Source organism: Canariomyces notabilis, assembly GCF_033297395.1.
Source record: "Canariomyces notabilis strain CBS 508.74 unplaced genomic scaffold N656scaffold_13, whole genome shotgun sequence".
Taxonomy (NCBI): domain Eukaryota; kingdom Fungi; phylum Ascomycota; class Sordariomycetes; order Sordariales; family Chaetomiaceae; genus Canariomyces; species Canariomyces notabilis.
The window spans coordinates 39,303-53,654 of record NW_027041835.1 but is presented as its reverse complement, the minus strand read 5'-3'; the positions used below and the strand labels follow the sequence as shown (position 1 = coordinate 53,654).

Sequence of the window (14,352 nt, the reverse complement as noted above, 5' to 3'; positions counted from 1 at the left end):
AACTGGACCTTCAGACGATAGTCACTTGCACTGGGGAAGACAGAACCTCAGTAGGTAAGTTAGGATGAGAAGAGAGCCTAAGGTAGGTAGGGCACTTACGGCGTCGGGGAGGTACCTCGCAGCAGAGATGTCTGTTCACGCTTTGCAATGGCAATATTTTTACGCCTCCTTGAGCGACTACTCGGAAATTTTGGGGGATACCCTCACGATCCGAGTCCACAGTAGTCCCTCCAGCTCTGGGTTAGTGCATGTAGACGAGGATGGCGGTGGCATATATTGAGGGTATCTTTTAGTACATGGAGATAACGGTACCTGAGCCGCCGCCCACAGCAAGCATACTAGCAGTTCCAAGCTTTTGCGGATTTTGGTCTCACCAACCATGCCTTTTCCAATGGCAAAAACCACTGCCGGTACCCCCCCGTATCAAGCTCCAGAACTCTACGACACTCACAGCACTCACAGGTGGCCCCAGCCTCACGAATTGACATAGTCGCTCTTTGTGACGAGAGAAGGGCAAAAACGGACACGTCCCCTTCAATGGCCTTCAAGCCGTCTCCAAACATCCCAGCCTCTAGTTGGAGAGGGTGTGTCAGAGAGGTCGCGATTTATTTTCACTCAGCGGTGGCTCGTACCACGAGAGAAGCTTATATGACAAACTGTCTGCGCAGGGAAGTCGGTCTGTCGTATATCGTCGGGCTCATGCTGGTAACAAGAAGTTTGATGTCGAGGCCACGTTTCGGAATCCGACAACAGGACGACAATACCAGGTCGCAACTGTAGCTGCGATCTATGAGACGGATAGCCCCTCCTTTTGCCTTGTCGCAGTGCCGGCTGCCAAAGCAAAGACGACTGGAGTACTAGTACCACTGGCGGGAGGAGGTGGATGTAAATGTAAGAAGTATGAAGTATAGGTGAAGTCACTTAGTAGTCCGGTATGACTGATGATCAAACTTCGGCACTTTGGTAAAGGGGGAAAAGATCTTCACATAAGTATGATACATGAACATGAAAAGAAAAGGGCTTCCTCTCCGGGGGTCCATCATGGTCGCAGATGCCTGCGTAAGGTCGTGGCATCATAAGAAGTTGCTTGCGTGCCAGGACCTGGAGAGTGGAAGGAGCCACTGCATGCAATCCTGTAGGTATCATTGTGGCTCCGATTGGGCACTCCAACTTCAACCTTAAGCCCACTTCCAACCACACAAAATACTGCCAGTTCCTTTCACTGTTTTGACGGTTTTTAGTACATCCAAAGTGTGGTGGCCTTTAGCGGCACACTTGGCTTCGACCTGAAGGATTCACATTGCGTTCATTGCTGCCCGTACATTTTGTCTATTTACTCAGGACACCTCCAACGCCGTAGGGTACGCTAAGGTACTGACACAACTGAAACACCATCCATTTACAGCCCGTTCCCGCAGCCCATCAAACCGAGTCATCCTCCGCAGTATCCACCTTCTCCCTCTCACCCGAATCCGCCCGGTTGAACAAGAACAGCGCCGTCACCAGCGCCTTTCCCGCACCAGAAACGACCAACGCAGCCGGCGACCCCAGCCTCTTGTAAATAAACGCACCGGCCAAGCTCCCCACAACCAAGGCCGCCAGGAACATGGCCCTGCGGTTTCTCGGCCGGTTGTTGCGCAGCACAAACAAATCCCGGTCAATCACCAGATCGACCCAGGCCGCCGTGGCCATGGCCGTGCTGATCTCGGTCAGGCGCAGCGAGCGGGACTGGACGACCTGGCTGCCGGCCGCGCTGGCGAGCAGGCCGATGGCGATGAGCGTGGCCGTGTTGGACGTGAGTTTTCCCCCTCCCTCGCCTCCCACATGCTCCACTATTCCGCCCGTGCCCCCGGGGGCAGCGTACTGGACGGCGGCGGCGGCAAAGACGAGACAGGTCTGGACTAGATTGCAAAAGAGCAGCCACAGGCGCCGGCGAGGGCCGACGATATGCCCCAGCTGGCCCGTCAGCCAGGCGGCGGCGAGAAAGAAGCCTAGCGCGATGCCAATGTTGGCCGTCACGAACATGTCGCCGTTCATCTCGGGAAGTACCACGGCGAGCATCAAAAAGACGGTGTTGCCTGTCTGGTTGGAGGCGAAGCAGTGGAAGTCGGGGAAGGAGACGGCGTCTTTTTTGGGTTTTGTTAGCACGGGACTAAGCAGAAGTGGTAAAAGGAGTGCTTGCTCAGGTTGCTGATGTGGATTGAGCGTCTCGGAAACGGGAAGTGTCACTGGTGAAGTGGGTAGTACCTTGGACACCGATGCAGAACGTGAGGAGAACCAGTTCAAGCTCGGCGAGGCCGGTGGGGCAGACGTTCCGGTTGAGATATTGCCATACTGTTGATAGCCATGATGTTACCAGTAGTGTCTGAATTGTGCTCGATGAGCTCTGTGGTTGAGCGTCAGGCCTTCGTCCTCCGTTGGAGGAACGCCCACTCCCCTTTTCCGAGGCCGGCATGGAGGACTGGTCAGCGGCGATGACGAAGAAGCTCGATCGACTCGGATGTTGTTCGAAATAAGTATGACAATAACACAGTAAAAGATCCTGGCTAAAATATGGGTATAAGTGGCAGAGTAGCTCTGAATGAAAGATTGACGTGATATTAAACAAGTCGTTTCAATGAAGTGAATGCAAGGAAGCGAGAAGCAGACAACAAGAAAATATATATCAAAAGACCAAGACGTCGGCTGCATTTGTATTTGTGACACATGGCCGCGATCCTACGCAGCTTTGTCTGGTCAGGAACCGGCGATGGTCCGGCCTTAGCGGTGTGGTCGGACCCACGCCGACATCCGGCGTTTCATTCCCGGGTCAACAAGTAGTTTGTGAGATATGAGCAACAACATTGCCAAGCACTGGCTGCTGTCGCGAGCGTAGCTCAGGGCGGCTCAGCAACTTTTTCATCACCGTGGGCAACAAAAGATTTGGATTTGTCGCATTCGAGATCAGACGCGCGAATGGCATCCGAGCAGTAGCCGGTGCTACACATGTTTGGCGGTCGGATATGGAACGGACCCAATCCCGTTGCGCAGTGAACGGTGAGAAAGGGTTTTATTCCCCTGGTGCTGGCTAGGGACTGGCAGCAAAGGAGCTGCCAAGCTTCCACCGCTGCATGAGCCTGGCCAGGGACCTATGCAGTGAAATGTTTGGTGTATGGAGGGTCCTATGACATCGCTGCTTCGGGTACGGGACGGCTCGAAGTCGGAGGTACGGCGGCACGACCGGCAAAAGTGGGACTCTGTGGGGCGCGATGGGCCGGCACTCGGGGGCCCACCCGGCCTTGGCAGTCCAGCCTCGAAGGAACTAACGTGTCGGATGGTCGAATTCGTCAACCAAAAAACATGGATGTTTTCCTCAAGCTCAGCCCACTAGATGGATGATGTATGTGAGCTTACACACCTAAAGGGTTGCTTGCAGGAGCTCAGGCCAGCACTCAATCGGCAGTTTGACCTACAGGTACTCGGCCAGTGTCGACTCCCATTGGCTCTGCGGGATTTGGCCGATAGCCGCCGACAGCCGAAGACAAGCACGGGCCAAGCCAGTGCCGTAACACAATTCTAGCGTTGCAGGATTGATTCGTGTGTTCGATGACTCTGTTCAATGCGATCTCGAAATGGACATCGGCTTCTCATTAGGGGAGTGGTGCGTACACTAAGGACTCAGCAGTGCCAGAAGAAGTCCAGAGCGCCTCAAAACCCTCGCCACTAGCATTGCACCAGCTGTATCAAGCGCCTGGGTCTCAAAGCTAAAGTGTCGTTCGCTGAGCTCCTTTTGAGTTGTACTTAGATGATTAGAAGAATATCATTGGGGAGCAGCTAGAGGTACAATATCCGTACTGACAGCTAGGAGAGCTGTAGGGACTTCGCTCTACTCATCCCACTGGCAAAGCGCTCTCCGAGCCTACCTTATCGATGTCGCGTGCCTTCTAAAATTCAGACAATTCTGGATGACCAGCCCAGCAAGGTAGGTAATCCATTATCCTTATGTGCTTGACTTGCTCCTTGTCGCCGGTATTCACGTTTGCCAGCTCTGCCAGAAGCAGCTTTGACCGCTTCCGAATGGCTTACCCATAGGCATAGCATTGCGAGACGCACATCCAGCGGCAAAATTTCGTTCAGAGATCCCATTCCCCATCCTCGCCTGTGGGCTAACCTGGACGAGGTGAGGACGAAGGGCCCCTGACGGGCAATCTCAGGTGCCAGTTTTCTGCGAGATGCCTCAGCATCCGCCTGAGCTTACTGGCATCTGAGTGCTGGGTTCTGCATGTCTGCATCGACCGCATGCCATCTAACAGCACATTAGTCTGTTTGTTAGCATAGCTAAGGGCAGCTCATTGGGCGTTGCTTACTTCGTAGTGATGTATCAGTATGGCTCATGGGGCCTGGCCACCTGCCCATTTCTGTTTACGGAGGTACTCCCCCCTGGTGGTATTGTTGTTGCTGTATGTGGGTTGTGGGTTGGGAGGTGTTCCTCCATTTCATCAGTGTCCCGATACTGTTGAATGGTCATAAAACCCTTGGCCATCCGATTGGTCCAGGTGTAGATGCACTCTATGCAGACCATTTCGGCCCGCGCGCAACCTCACGGGAAGGCAGCGGAGAGTGGCAAGCGGGCAACCAAGCTCTCATGCAGATACTCTGCATGGTTGTGCCAAGGACGAGAAAGCAACACAGGATGAAGCTTTCGATTAATGATCCGCGATGCTGGCAATGCCCAGACTTGCGCCAGCATCCAAGACTCTGTTTCTTTAATATCTTGAAAAGTTTGAATGGATGGGGGATTGCTGTTCAAAAGCTTGGCTTGGAACGGTTGCAGCCTCATTGGAAGTCTGGAAGTCTGGAACCAGGCACGCTATCCGTACCTTACCTTAGCTTAACGTCAACATTTATTAGTATCGAGGTATCCCCCTTGTTTGACGGGGAGCGGCGCTGTCGAAAAACCTGTCAGTAGGTAAGATTCGTCCTCTGAGTGGAATGTCTGACTTCCCAGAGCTCGCCAATTGGCATCCGTGCAAAAATTGAGGAAGGAAAGGACCGTGACATCCTCACTGAACCTGAGCATCTCCGATCAAGGAATCTGACGGCAGTTGAAATGGTGTAGCCACATACCTATCCGTAACCCTGTGTCCCTTGAGGAAGGGGCGAAGGGCAGGGAAAGTTGGGGGTGTGGGGGTTCGAGCTGCTGAAAGGGGACGACCTTCAACATGGAAGCCACCACTCACCGAATCGCCAGGCGCGTTGCATCGACGCCGGTTTTTGTTCCACGCTAACTTGAGCCTCTTTGTTCCGCGGAGATCAGCTTTCAACGCTCATCAAAGTCGCAGTCAACAGTCCGATATGCCTTATCGCCCCCAGATACGGAATTGTGGAGGACCAGATAACCCAAACAGCGATACCCGGACATGGGCAGACAGGGCTGAACATCGGGGCAGCCAAGATAAGGGGGCTGGCTTCAACGTTATCTCTGCCCTGCGAAAGCCCGCCAGATAGGAGTATATAATAGCTTCTGCTCATACCTTTCCTCCCTTTTGCTCTCGGGAGGAGCGACTCTTCTGCTGACGGCCAAATTCGCTGACTTGCTCAGTTGTGACCTGCTGCTTGCTCAGCCAGGGCGACAAATACAGGACACGATAACTACATACATGACAGCACTCGCATTCCCTCGCAAAACATCGGAATTGCATGACGGCGCATTCACGGGATCCGGTATCCGATATTTTTTTGCCTCTGATCTGTCCGGCATCCATCTAGATACTACCTTCCATCCCATCAATATACATATCATATACCACTCTACCTTGTCTGATCTCACCACCCGGTATTCGTGCATCTCCGAGGCCACGGGCCGCGCTAGTCCATCATGCATATCCGCCCGTTTATCGTTTTGGCGCTGATATCGTGGAACCTGGAAGGCCACTAAGCTCTTATCGGGGATCAGCGCCAGCCTCCATTATCAAGCCACTGTGCCTTGGGCTTTCGGGTTCAGCCGCCCACCTTGTTCCCCGTTTCCTGTCCGCCTTTGTCAAAGATAGCCATGGTACCTTTCCTAACACCGGGTCTATCGCGAGTCCACGCGAGTGGGGACGGGGACGTCATTCCATCCGGTCAACCAGATTGTGAGGAATGAAATCTAGAGATACGGCTCGCCCCTTGTGAGATTTCGGATCACCATCCGCCGGCTTCCTCTCCCGACCGATCCCGCTTTTCCCGGAACGGGTAGGGCCCATCTAGGTATAACAATGATGAAAATCCCCTGAGATCGGAGAGGTGAGACCGCGTTGTTCTCCAAGGCTATATATCTTGATCTCTCGGATTGCCAAGGGCTTGTCAAGTCAGTCAACACAATCGACCCAGCCCTGAATGCGACAGCCGGCATCATGGGCTTGAAATTTCACCACCTCTATGCCTCTCCCGAGGTCAACCCAGCCAGCCTCAAAGCCCGGTCGATCCCATTCTTCAACCCGGTCGACATCTATGGCCGTGTCTTCTTCTTCTCATGGTTCGGCTTCATGGTCGCTTTCTGGGCATGGGCAGCATTCCCCCCGCTGGTAGGGCATCCCTGATACCTGCCAGGGCGGTGTAATTAGCAGTGGTGTTGACAAACAGTCTGTACAGTTGACCAAAGTCATCCAGAAGGAGCTTGGCTTAACGCCTGCTGAGGTCGCCAATTCAAACATCATATCCCCATGTGCTGCGTAAGTCTCACACCATATGCCCAACAACTGAGGGACAATCCACTGACCGACCATAAGACTTCTCGTCCGACTCGTTGCCGGACCCCTATGCGACCAATTCGGCCCTCGGATAGTCTTCGGAGGCCTGCTCCTTGTGGGCTCCATCCCCCTTGGCCTCGCGCCCCTTGTACATAATGCCGCTGGCCTGTACGTCAGCCGCTTTTTCATCGGGATCCTCGGGGGCGCCTTTGTCCCCTGCCAAGTCTGGTCGACTGGCTTCTTCGACAAAAATATCGTCGGCACAGCCAACGCTCTCGCGGGTGGCTTCGGCACGGCCGGCGGCGGCATCACCTACTTCGTTATGCCGGCCGTCTATGACGCCTTCGTGTCCTACGGCCACACGGCCGGCGAAGCCTGGCGCCTGGCCTTCATCGTGCCCCTGGCCGTGGTCATCACCACGGGCACGGCGCTCATTGTGCTCTGCCCAGACACTCCGACGGGCAAGTGGAGCGAGCGGCACCTGGCCAACAGCACCCCCGACGACGGCAGCCCGTCCCACAACATGACCCCCGCGAATTGCAGCGTTATCGACGTGCCGGGTCGCATCACCGACAAGCTCCCTTCCCCAACCGCCCCAAGTCTCAGCCTGTCCTCTCGACAGGATCCAGAAAGCGGCAGACAGAAACCCTCCGAGAAAAACTCCCATCTTGCGAACCACAAACCCATGCTAGACCCGGAATCCCAGCTGCCCATCATCACCCTGGCGACGGCAGCCAACACCACCAAGTCCGAAGTCGTCCAGAAACCCACACTATCACAAGCCATCCGCGTGGCCTTCTCCCCGCAAGCCATCTTCCACTTGCTCACCTACATGTGCTCCTTCGGGTCCGAACTAGCCATCAACATGATCATTTCCTCCTACTACGTGAAAAACTTCCCCTCGCTCAGCCAAACTTCAGCAGCCACCTTTGCCGCGCTGTTCGGGTTCCAAAACTTTGTCACGCGGCCCCTGGGCGGCGTCGTGTCGGACCTGCTGTACAACTACTGCGGCCGGTCGCTGTGGCTCAAGAAGCTGTGGATCGTGTCGTGCGGCGTGCTGGCGGGCGTGTTTTTGATCGTGACGGGCCGACTGGACCCGCACGGCGAGGGCGCCATGTTCGGCCTGGTCGCCGTCGCGGGGGTCTTTTTGCAGGCGGGCAACGGTGCGAACTTTAGCCTCGTGCCCCATGTCCACCCGTTTGCCAATGGGATTCTGTCCGGGCTGACGGGTGCCGGGGGAAACTTTGGCGGCGTGGTGTTTTCGGTCATTTTTCGCTTCATGGATGGTGGTACCAACTATGCTAAGGGGTTCTGGGTCATTGGCGTGGTCAATTTGGTGGTTTGCTTGGGGTTGAGCTGGATTCCGCCGCTTCCCAAAGGGCAGGTTGGTGGGCATTAAGGACATTTTTCGTCTTTTTCATTCTTTAATGATGCATTATAAGCCTAGGTATGACGGCTCGTGGGTTAGCGCATGGCAGGTAGGCAGGCAGGGTCTCATAGGGTTTGCATATGGGTCGGTGTAACGGCGTTCTAGTTCAAGAAAATTCATCTGGTCATGAAAAACACGGGACGGCGCTAGATACATATCACAGGCTTCCGAAAGGCTGCCTTCAAATGCTTGATATCCGTTAATGATGCATTCTGGGCAGGGCAAGTTCGTGAATAGATCCTTCACAGCCAAATGCAAAGTGTTCGCCACGAACCTTTGGCCGGTCTCAGAGTCATTGACATGATAACCTACCTCTAGTGGCATTCACAGGCTAAGGTTTAGTGGAAAGGAAGATTCAGCTTGGTACATACCGAGCGCGGGCATGGAGGTTTGAGAATTGCGCGGCGGGAGGGAGGAGGGTGTTGGGAGTCGGGGAAGAGGGGGGGGGGGGGGTTTATACTTGCGTGAAACAGTAAAGGCTGGGTTGGACTTGCTCTTTTGTGGGCATCAGGTCGTAGGACAGCAAGAGCAAGACGCTCCTCGCTCCTGAGCATATTTGAACCAATCCAAGTTCCTGGGTGCGCAGCTGAAGGCGTTTCTAAGCCCAAACTTCAGAAGTCAACAGCAGCTCCCGGGTATTAGCTGGGGCTCCATTCTCACACAACCCGATTTCGTCAGAGCCAACTAGGAAGAGATGGGCACTTGTATAATAGCCTCTGTGTCGCTCCGCCGTTGCCCGCTTTTCGCTCTTGCGCCTGAGGCGCTAGGTGCTGAGTACATTGTCCCTGCGTCTACTCTCAGGTTATGAGATTGCTGTACTCTGTTGACATGTTCCCTGACCAACGAGATTGGGAGCGCTAACGGGCAAGTGGTCATGGTCTGGTGCCTCAAAATGCTACGCCGGTCACCGCGGAGTTTGTGCCGTATGGCCGAGATGGCAAGTTAAGGACGGTATAAGTACATGCTCAGCAGAATCTCTGATCTTGCATCCCTGAGCATGTACGGCGACGTGGCCGAACTTCCGGCTTCTCTCATACCTCTGCCGAACTGTTAGAAGCCCTCTCCACGAGGCACACCTCTGGTGCGGCCGGCTTCGTCGGGGTATTCGTTACAGGCAAGATATGGTGTTCATCCAGAGGCTCTTCTCATTCGCGTCGTAGCACCACATTTCACCGAAACGGCCCGTAGGGGAAGATCACTACCAAGAAGGGGTTATTCAGTGAGTCCAACTCCTCGTTGTCCTCGGAAATCCCGCGCTTATAAAGTTGCGCGATGTATGCACTATAGAGGAGCGTGCCGTCCGGCCATCTCGGAAGGCCCGCTCTAACCTTCCAAGCACATTGTCCGGGATTATGCACCATCAATGGGTCAGATGAAATGTTAGAACGATTGCATAGTCCGAGGCTGATGGTGTGGGATAGTTGGAACGCTGAGGGGTCGATCGCGAGCATGAGTCCCATCCGAATGCTGTACGGAGTAGTTACATGTCCTCCGAGTCTAGGGCTCTGAGTGCGAGTATCACCTTGCCATGGAGCCCATGAGTCAGCGGCGGAGACCTATGTGTCCAAGATGTGGGAAGGGGTACAGTACTACCAATATACTCAGGCGCAAGTCATAGTCTCCGTCTGACCTGGGCATCCTGGCCAAGCTTGACGGTATATCGAATCACAGATTCCCGCTGTGACCTGTGGGAACGCTCATGAGAAACACTTGACGGTGTCGCGCATACTAGTACTGTACAACTAGGCAAGGCACCTACCTACCTAGGTCCATCTGTGGTGTGCTGATTCCAGGTCGGAAAGAGCAATGACAGGGGAAGGGTTAGGGTCGTCTAGCATTCTCTGCTCCACCGCAGATGCTCTTATCGATAAGGCGCATTTGCGATTTTCTTCCTCTTAACGGCCTTCCATCGTGAGCAGCCTCATTTGCTGATTTCCGTGTCTTTACATTCTATCGCAAAGATGCTGCGCCAAATGTAAGCAGGATATCTCCGAATACTCCAGAATGAACTTCGAGAATTGACTTTCTGGCTCTCAGAAAACCCCGCACTGCCCGCTCAAAAAGGGCCTTGGAGAAGAGGGCGCCAAAGGCCGTCGAGAACCCCAAGACTGCGCTGTTCCTGCGAGGCACTACCTGCAGCCAAATTGTTCGTAACATTGCGCTACCCCCAAACCTGCTATGAGTAACGGACGGGAAATACTGAAACTGAACTGTGCAGGCTCAAGATGCTCTGGCAGATCTCTACTCCTTGAGACAAGTACACGCCAAGCGCTTCCACAAGAAGAACCCAGGTATGCGCTGCCCTGATGAACAATAGGGTGCCACGAGCAGGCTTGATGGCTGATTCTTCCCGGTTTTCCCACAGTCCACCCCTTTGAAGATGCCAGCTCTCTGGCCTTCTTCTCAGAAAAGAACGACTGCAGCCTGCTGCTCTTCGCCAGCAGCAGCAAGAAGCGGCCACATACCATCACCTTTGTGCGCACCTTTGACTACAAGATCCTCGACATGCTCGAGTTCTACCTCGACGCCGAGACCTTCCGACGCATCTCCCAGTTCAAGACAGAAAAGGTGCCCGTGGGTACACGGCCGCTGATGGTGTTTGCCGGGACAGCTTTGTACGAGCCCACCCCCCTTTCCTCCAAGATCCCAGCCATGCTGATCCCTAACTCACCCACCCAACCAACAGCGAATCCCCCGTGCCAAACGCCTTCACAATGGCCAAATCAATGCTGCTAGACTTCTTCCGGGGCGAGACATCCGACAAGATCGACGTCGAAGGCCTGCGGTACGTGGTCGTTGTGACGGCCGACGAGCCGACCTCCTCCACCTCCGAATCAACCACGACCACAAACACAAACAGCAACAGCAACAACAACAACAACGACCCATCATCCAAACCCGTGCTGCGCCTACGCGTCTACACGATTCGCACCAAGCGGTCCGGCCACCGGCTGCCGCGCGTGGAGCTCGAGGAGCACGGCCCGCGCATGGACTTCCGACTGGGACGGATGCAGGAACCGGACGCGGCCATGCTCAAGGAGGCGATGCGACAAGCCAAGACCCCCGGTGAGGCGCGCACCAAGAAGAACATCTCGACCGACGTCATGGGCGACAAGATTGGCCGCATCCACATGGGCAAGCTCGACCTGAGCCAGCTGCAGACACGCAAGATGAAGGGTCTGAAGCGGCAGCGGGACCAGGCGCTGGATGAGGGGGATGACGATGAGGAGACGGTTGTGGACGAGGAGCCGAAACGGAAGAGGAAAGTGACATCTTGAGAGGTAGGGGGAATTGTTGTGGTGGGTTTTTAGGGGGGTTTGATTTCTGTGTTGTTCCATCTCCGGGCGTCAAGGCAGGCATTGGAATAGTCAGAGGAACGGAAAACGGCGTCCTGATTTTGGTGCGGTTGCTTCTAGCGGGTGAATATAAATCAAGGTTTATTGCTCCCATATACTTCCAAGCGCCTTCTTGTATCCAACGACGCCATGTCCTCCAGATGTCCAACCATCATATCCAAGCGTCAGGGGTATTTACCCCTCTTGGGTGATATACCAGATAAACGCCGTTTTGCGCCGCTCAGATACTGTCGGCGGCGATTCGCCTGCCGAGTCTCTTGACCCCCTAAAACGTGTCCTGGCTTGCATTAGACCAAGTTGGCAGGGACCTGTCAACGGCTTTGTTAAGCACGTGTCCTTGAGTCTGCATCCCTCCTCCACTCAGCTTTATCACGCTTGCCTGGGTTGTACAGCGTCAGTACTAAGGCGGCCCCAGAAAGTAGCGCAAGGAGGCATAACGAACCTGAACCTCGGCGCCCAAGATCCCCAGTAGCTAGAATGCTTCTAGACAGTTCAGTCTAGCAAGTTTCTCAGTTCTCTGCCTCCTTGTCCAATCCCATATCTCCCCACCGCCCTCACCTCTGCCCAGCCATAACCGCGCGCTCGGGCATGGTAAGCGGGGGTATGCTCTGCATAGAGCCGCCCATCTGGCTAAGCATTTCAATATGCTTGAAGTAGCTCCCATGCTCCTGGACCTCGGCGAGGGCGCGTTCCTCGGCATACCAGTCGGCGCCCCAGATCTCCGGGGGGATGGCAGCGACGGCGGCGCCATCATCGTCGCGCTCATACTCGTACAGTGCGATGCGCATGGCCCACTCCAGGTGGGGCCACCAGGTGCGGTAGGCGTCGGGCCCAAAGAAGTCGCTGTTGAACAGGCTCACCACGCCCAGCACCTCGCGCCGCGCCATGCCCTGCAGCCACCACACGCCGTCCATCGACTTGAGCAGCGCGAAGAAGCAAGCCAGGATCGCCAGCGCCCGCGGCCGCCGTTCCTCGAGCAGCTCAATGTACCGCCGCGACACGGTCGCGGGGAAGGCCAGCGGGGCGCCCTTGTGGGGGATCTTGTGCGCCCAATTGAGGACGGCGACGGCGTGTTGGTATGCTTGCCGGGTGGAGGCGACGAGTTCGGAATGGGAAGGTTTTGGGTCTGCGTCAGTGGCAGAGCGTGATGCTACCTCTGCCGAGGGGATGCCGCCTAGGGGTGTGCCAGGAGCGCCGGCGGGTTCGGTCCCTAAGGCGGCGAGCTCCTCCTCAAGGCCATCGAGGAGGTGCCCAAAGAAGGTATCGGGCCCAGTGGTAAAGTCCAGCTGCAGAGCGGTTTGCGAATTGATGACTTGAGTCACCACCGGGCTGACCCGGAGATATTGCCACGATGCTGCCGTGATGGCTTTGACACCCTGGAAGGAATGGAACCAGGAGAAGGGAATGGAGTAGCACCCGGGCCCCTGGCTCCGCTGCTTATTGGAATTTCCGTCGATATCGTGTCCTAGGCCAACATCGAGCTCGTCCTTCATAAAGACGCGAGTTGCGGTGGATTGGAAGGCAATCAAAGCCGAAGTCAGGAAAAGGGACTCGGCGTTGGTGTGGTTGATGCCCTTTGTGAGGGCTGCGCTGTACTCGGCGAGCGAAGCGGCCATGTATGCATGCGAGGCGCGTACCAGCTCCTTGTCGTTTGGCACCATGCTTCGAAGGTGCAGCGCGGCAACTGCGAGAATGGCGTCGGCTAGGTGCTGGGACCCGGAGAAGGCAAGGTTCGGCACCGTGATCTTCCAAATCTCCTCGGTCAGGGGGGCAGTGAAAGTGAACGTCTTGCACGTCATGGCCGTGTAATGGTGCATCAACCTCAGTTCGAGTAGCCGTTGGCCCGGCGGTGTCGTCGGGGACATGCTCGGGGGTTGGGGCGTGCGGCACAATGGTGCGGCAGCGAGAGAAGAACGAGAGGGGGTAGCCGAGGCGCTGGGGACGGGTGACCCGAAATGAACCGTCGTGGCAGGCGTACAGGGACTCTCGGCTGTGGCGGTAACAGAGGCAGCTTGAAGCTCTGTCAGAACTTCGGGATGCTCAAAGTCGCATGCAACGCCGTGCTTGACGCAGTTGCCACATCGCGGATGAACTTCATCGCACTGTCGCACGTGGAGGGTTGTCAGTAACCTGCTTCTGCTTCTGGCGTTTACTTTTTGTCTTTGGGAATGTCTTTGGCAAGTGAGAGAGCCCTTGAATACAGACCTTGATCTTGCGCGACTTGCACCGCCGGCAGCCGGCCCTGGACTTTCTATGGGAACGACGGGGCGGCATACTAATACGCAGTGGGAAGGGAGGGTTCGATTGGCGAAATCGATTAGGTTCTTTTTGCTGCTTGGAGCCGTAACTGGCTACAAGCTATGTTGCGCTTCGCTATTGCTGCTGTGCGGCCTCCTCTGGCGGCACTTGCGGCCCCCCGCTTTCCATGCTAGTTGCAGCAGGGCAATTCTGGGCCAATTCGTTGCTTTCCGTTGCTTTCCCTCGTTTTCGTCGAACAACGCGTGTCAACTGTCAAGATGATGGCGGGGCCGGACTGGCGATTGTTTTGGCAGAAAGGGGGCGGTGTCCGGATACCGCGCTAGTCGCCATCTTTCACCTTGAAGCAGCCAATGGTGAGATGCCCTCACTCGGCCGTGTGGGGTCACCGGAACCGGAAAGGGTACATACAACTGTACAGTACAATCGTCGTCACCACTGTCACCACTGTCACCACTCACCTCGCCCTAGCTTGCCCATGCTGGAGTTTGTGAGATGTATTGACGCTTGGGGACTTTGTGCGAATATGGACTTTGCCAGACGTTGCATCTTCATACTCAAAGTTGATTAAGACGTCGGTTACAAAAGGTAGCCAAGGAAA

At 55.4% G+C, this 14,352-nt stretch overlaps 5 protein-coding genes across 5 annotated transcripts; 3 read left to right on the top strand and 2 right to left on the bottom strand.

The window, feature by feature from the left end:
- Positions 1-1,422: 1,422 nt before the first annotated feature.
- On the bottom strand, positions 1,423-2,455 carry N656DRAFT_768962 (uncharacterized protein; the record flags this gene model as incomplete). Its single annotated transcript, XM_064813665.1, has 2 exons — positions 1,423-2,126; positions 2,248-2,455. 2 exons carry the CDS (start codon positions 2,453-2,455, stop codon positions 1,423-1,425), a joined length of 912 nt encoding a protein of 303 aa, XP_064669351.1.
- Positions 2,456-4,249: 1,794 nt separating this feature from the next.
- On the top strand, positions 4,250-5,274 carry N656DRAFT_121018 (uncharacterized protein). Its single transcript, XM_064808551.1, has one exon. It carries the CDS (start codon positions 4,373-4,375, stop codon positions 4,946-4,948), a length of 576 nt encoding a protein of 191 aa, XP_064669350.1. The 5' UTR covers positions 4,250-4,372; the 3' UTR covers positions 4,949-5,274.
- A 785-nt stretch (positions 5,275-6,059) lies between these two features.
- On the top strand, positions 6,060-8,127 carry N656DRAFT_121068 (MFS general substrate transporter). Its single transcript, XM_064808552.1, has 3 exons — positions 6,060-6,545; positions 6,613-6,692; positions 6,750-8,127. Exons 1-3 carry the CDS (start codon positions 6,375-6,377, stop codon positions 8,107-8,109), a joined length of 1,611 nt encoding a protein of 536 aa, XP_064669349.1. The 5' UTR covers positions 6,060-6,374; the 3' UTR covers positions 8,110-8,127.
- Positions 8,128-10,053: 1,926 nt separating this feature from the next.
- Positions 10,054-11,692, top strand: N656DRAFT_779868 (Brix-domain-containing protein). Its single transcript, XM_064815269.1, has 5 exons — positions 10,054-10,114; positions 10,177-10,285; positions 10,358-10,430; positions 10,505-10,754; positions 10,826-11,692. Exons 1-5 carry the CDS (start codon positions 10,101-10,103, stop codon positions 11,415-11,417), a joined length of 1,038 nt encoding a protein of 345 aa, XP_064669348.1. The 5' UTR covers positions 10,054-10,100; the 3' UTR covers positions 11,418-11,692.
- An 8-nt stretch (positions 11,693-11,700) lies between these two features.
- On the bottom strand, positions 11,701-14,045 carry N656DRAFT_732689 (uncharacterized protein). The gene is made up of 2 exons (XM_064812672.1): positions 13,701-14,045; positions 11,701-13,597 (listed from the first exon to the last, which is right to left on the bottom strand). The coding sequence occupies exons 1-2, from the start codon at positions 13,767-13,769 to the stop codon at positions 12,050-12,052; spliced, it is 1,617 nt and encodes a 538-aa protein (XP_064669347.1). The 5' UTR covers positions 13,770-14,045; the 3' UTR covers positions 11,701-12,049.
- Positions 14,046-14,352: the final 307 nt, after the last annotated feature.

Bases quoted from the DNA above. Each gene is read 5' to 3' on its own strand.
- N656DRAFT_732689 (XM_064812672.1), bottom strand. From the start codon at position 13,769: ATGCCGCCCCGTCGTTCCCATAGAAAGTCCAGGGCCGGCTGCCGGCGG. The intron at 13,598-13,700 runs GTCTGTATTCAA...CACGTGCGACAG, and splicing joins GCAAGTCGCGCAAGATCAAG to TGCGATGAAGTTCATCCGCG.
- N656DRAFT_121018 (XM_064808551.1), top strand. From the start codon at position 4,373: ATGGGGCCTGGCCACCTGCCCATTTCTGTTTACGGAGGTACTCCCCCC.
- N656DRAFT_779868 (XM_064815269.1), top strand. The intron at 10,431-10,504 runs GTATGCGCTGCC...GTTTTCCCACAG, and splicing joins CTTCCACAAGAAGAACCCAG to TCCACCCCTTTGAAGATGCC. The intron at 10,755-10,825 runs GTACGAGCCCAC...CCCAACCAACAG, and splicing joins GTGTTTGCCGGGACAGCTTT to CGAATCCCCCGTGCCAAACG.
- N656DRAFT_121068 (XM_064808552.1), top strand. From the start codon at position 6,375: ATGGGCTTGAAATTTCACCACCTCTATGCCTCTCCCGAGGTCAACCCA. The intron at 6,546-6,612 runs GTAGGGCATCCC...CAGTCTGTACAG, and splicing joins GGGCAGCATTCCCCCCGCTG to TTGACCAAAGTCATCCAGAA. The intron at 6,693-6,749 runs GTAAGTCTCACA...ACCGACCATAAG, and splicing joins ATCATATCCCCATGTGCTGC to ACTTCTCGTCCGACTCGTTG.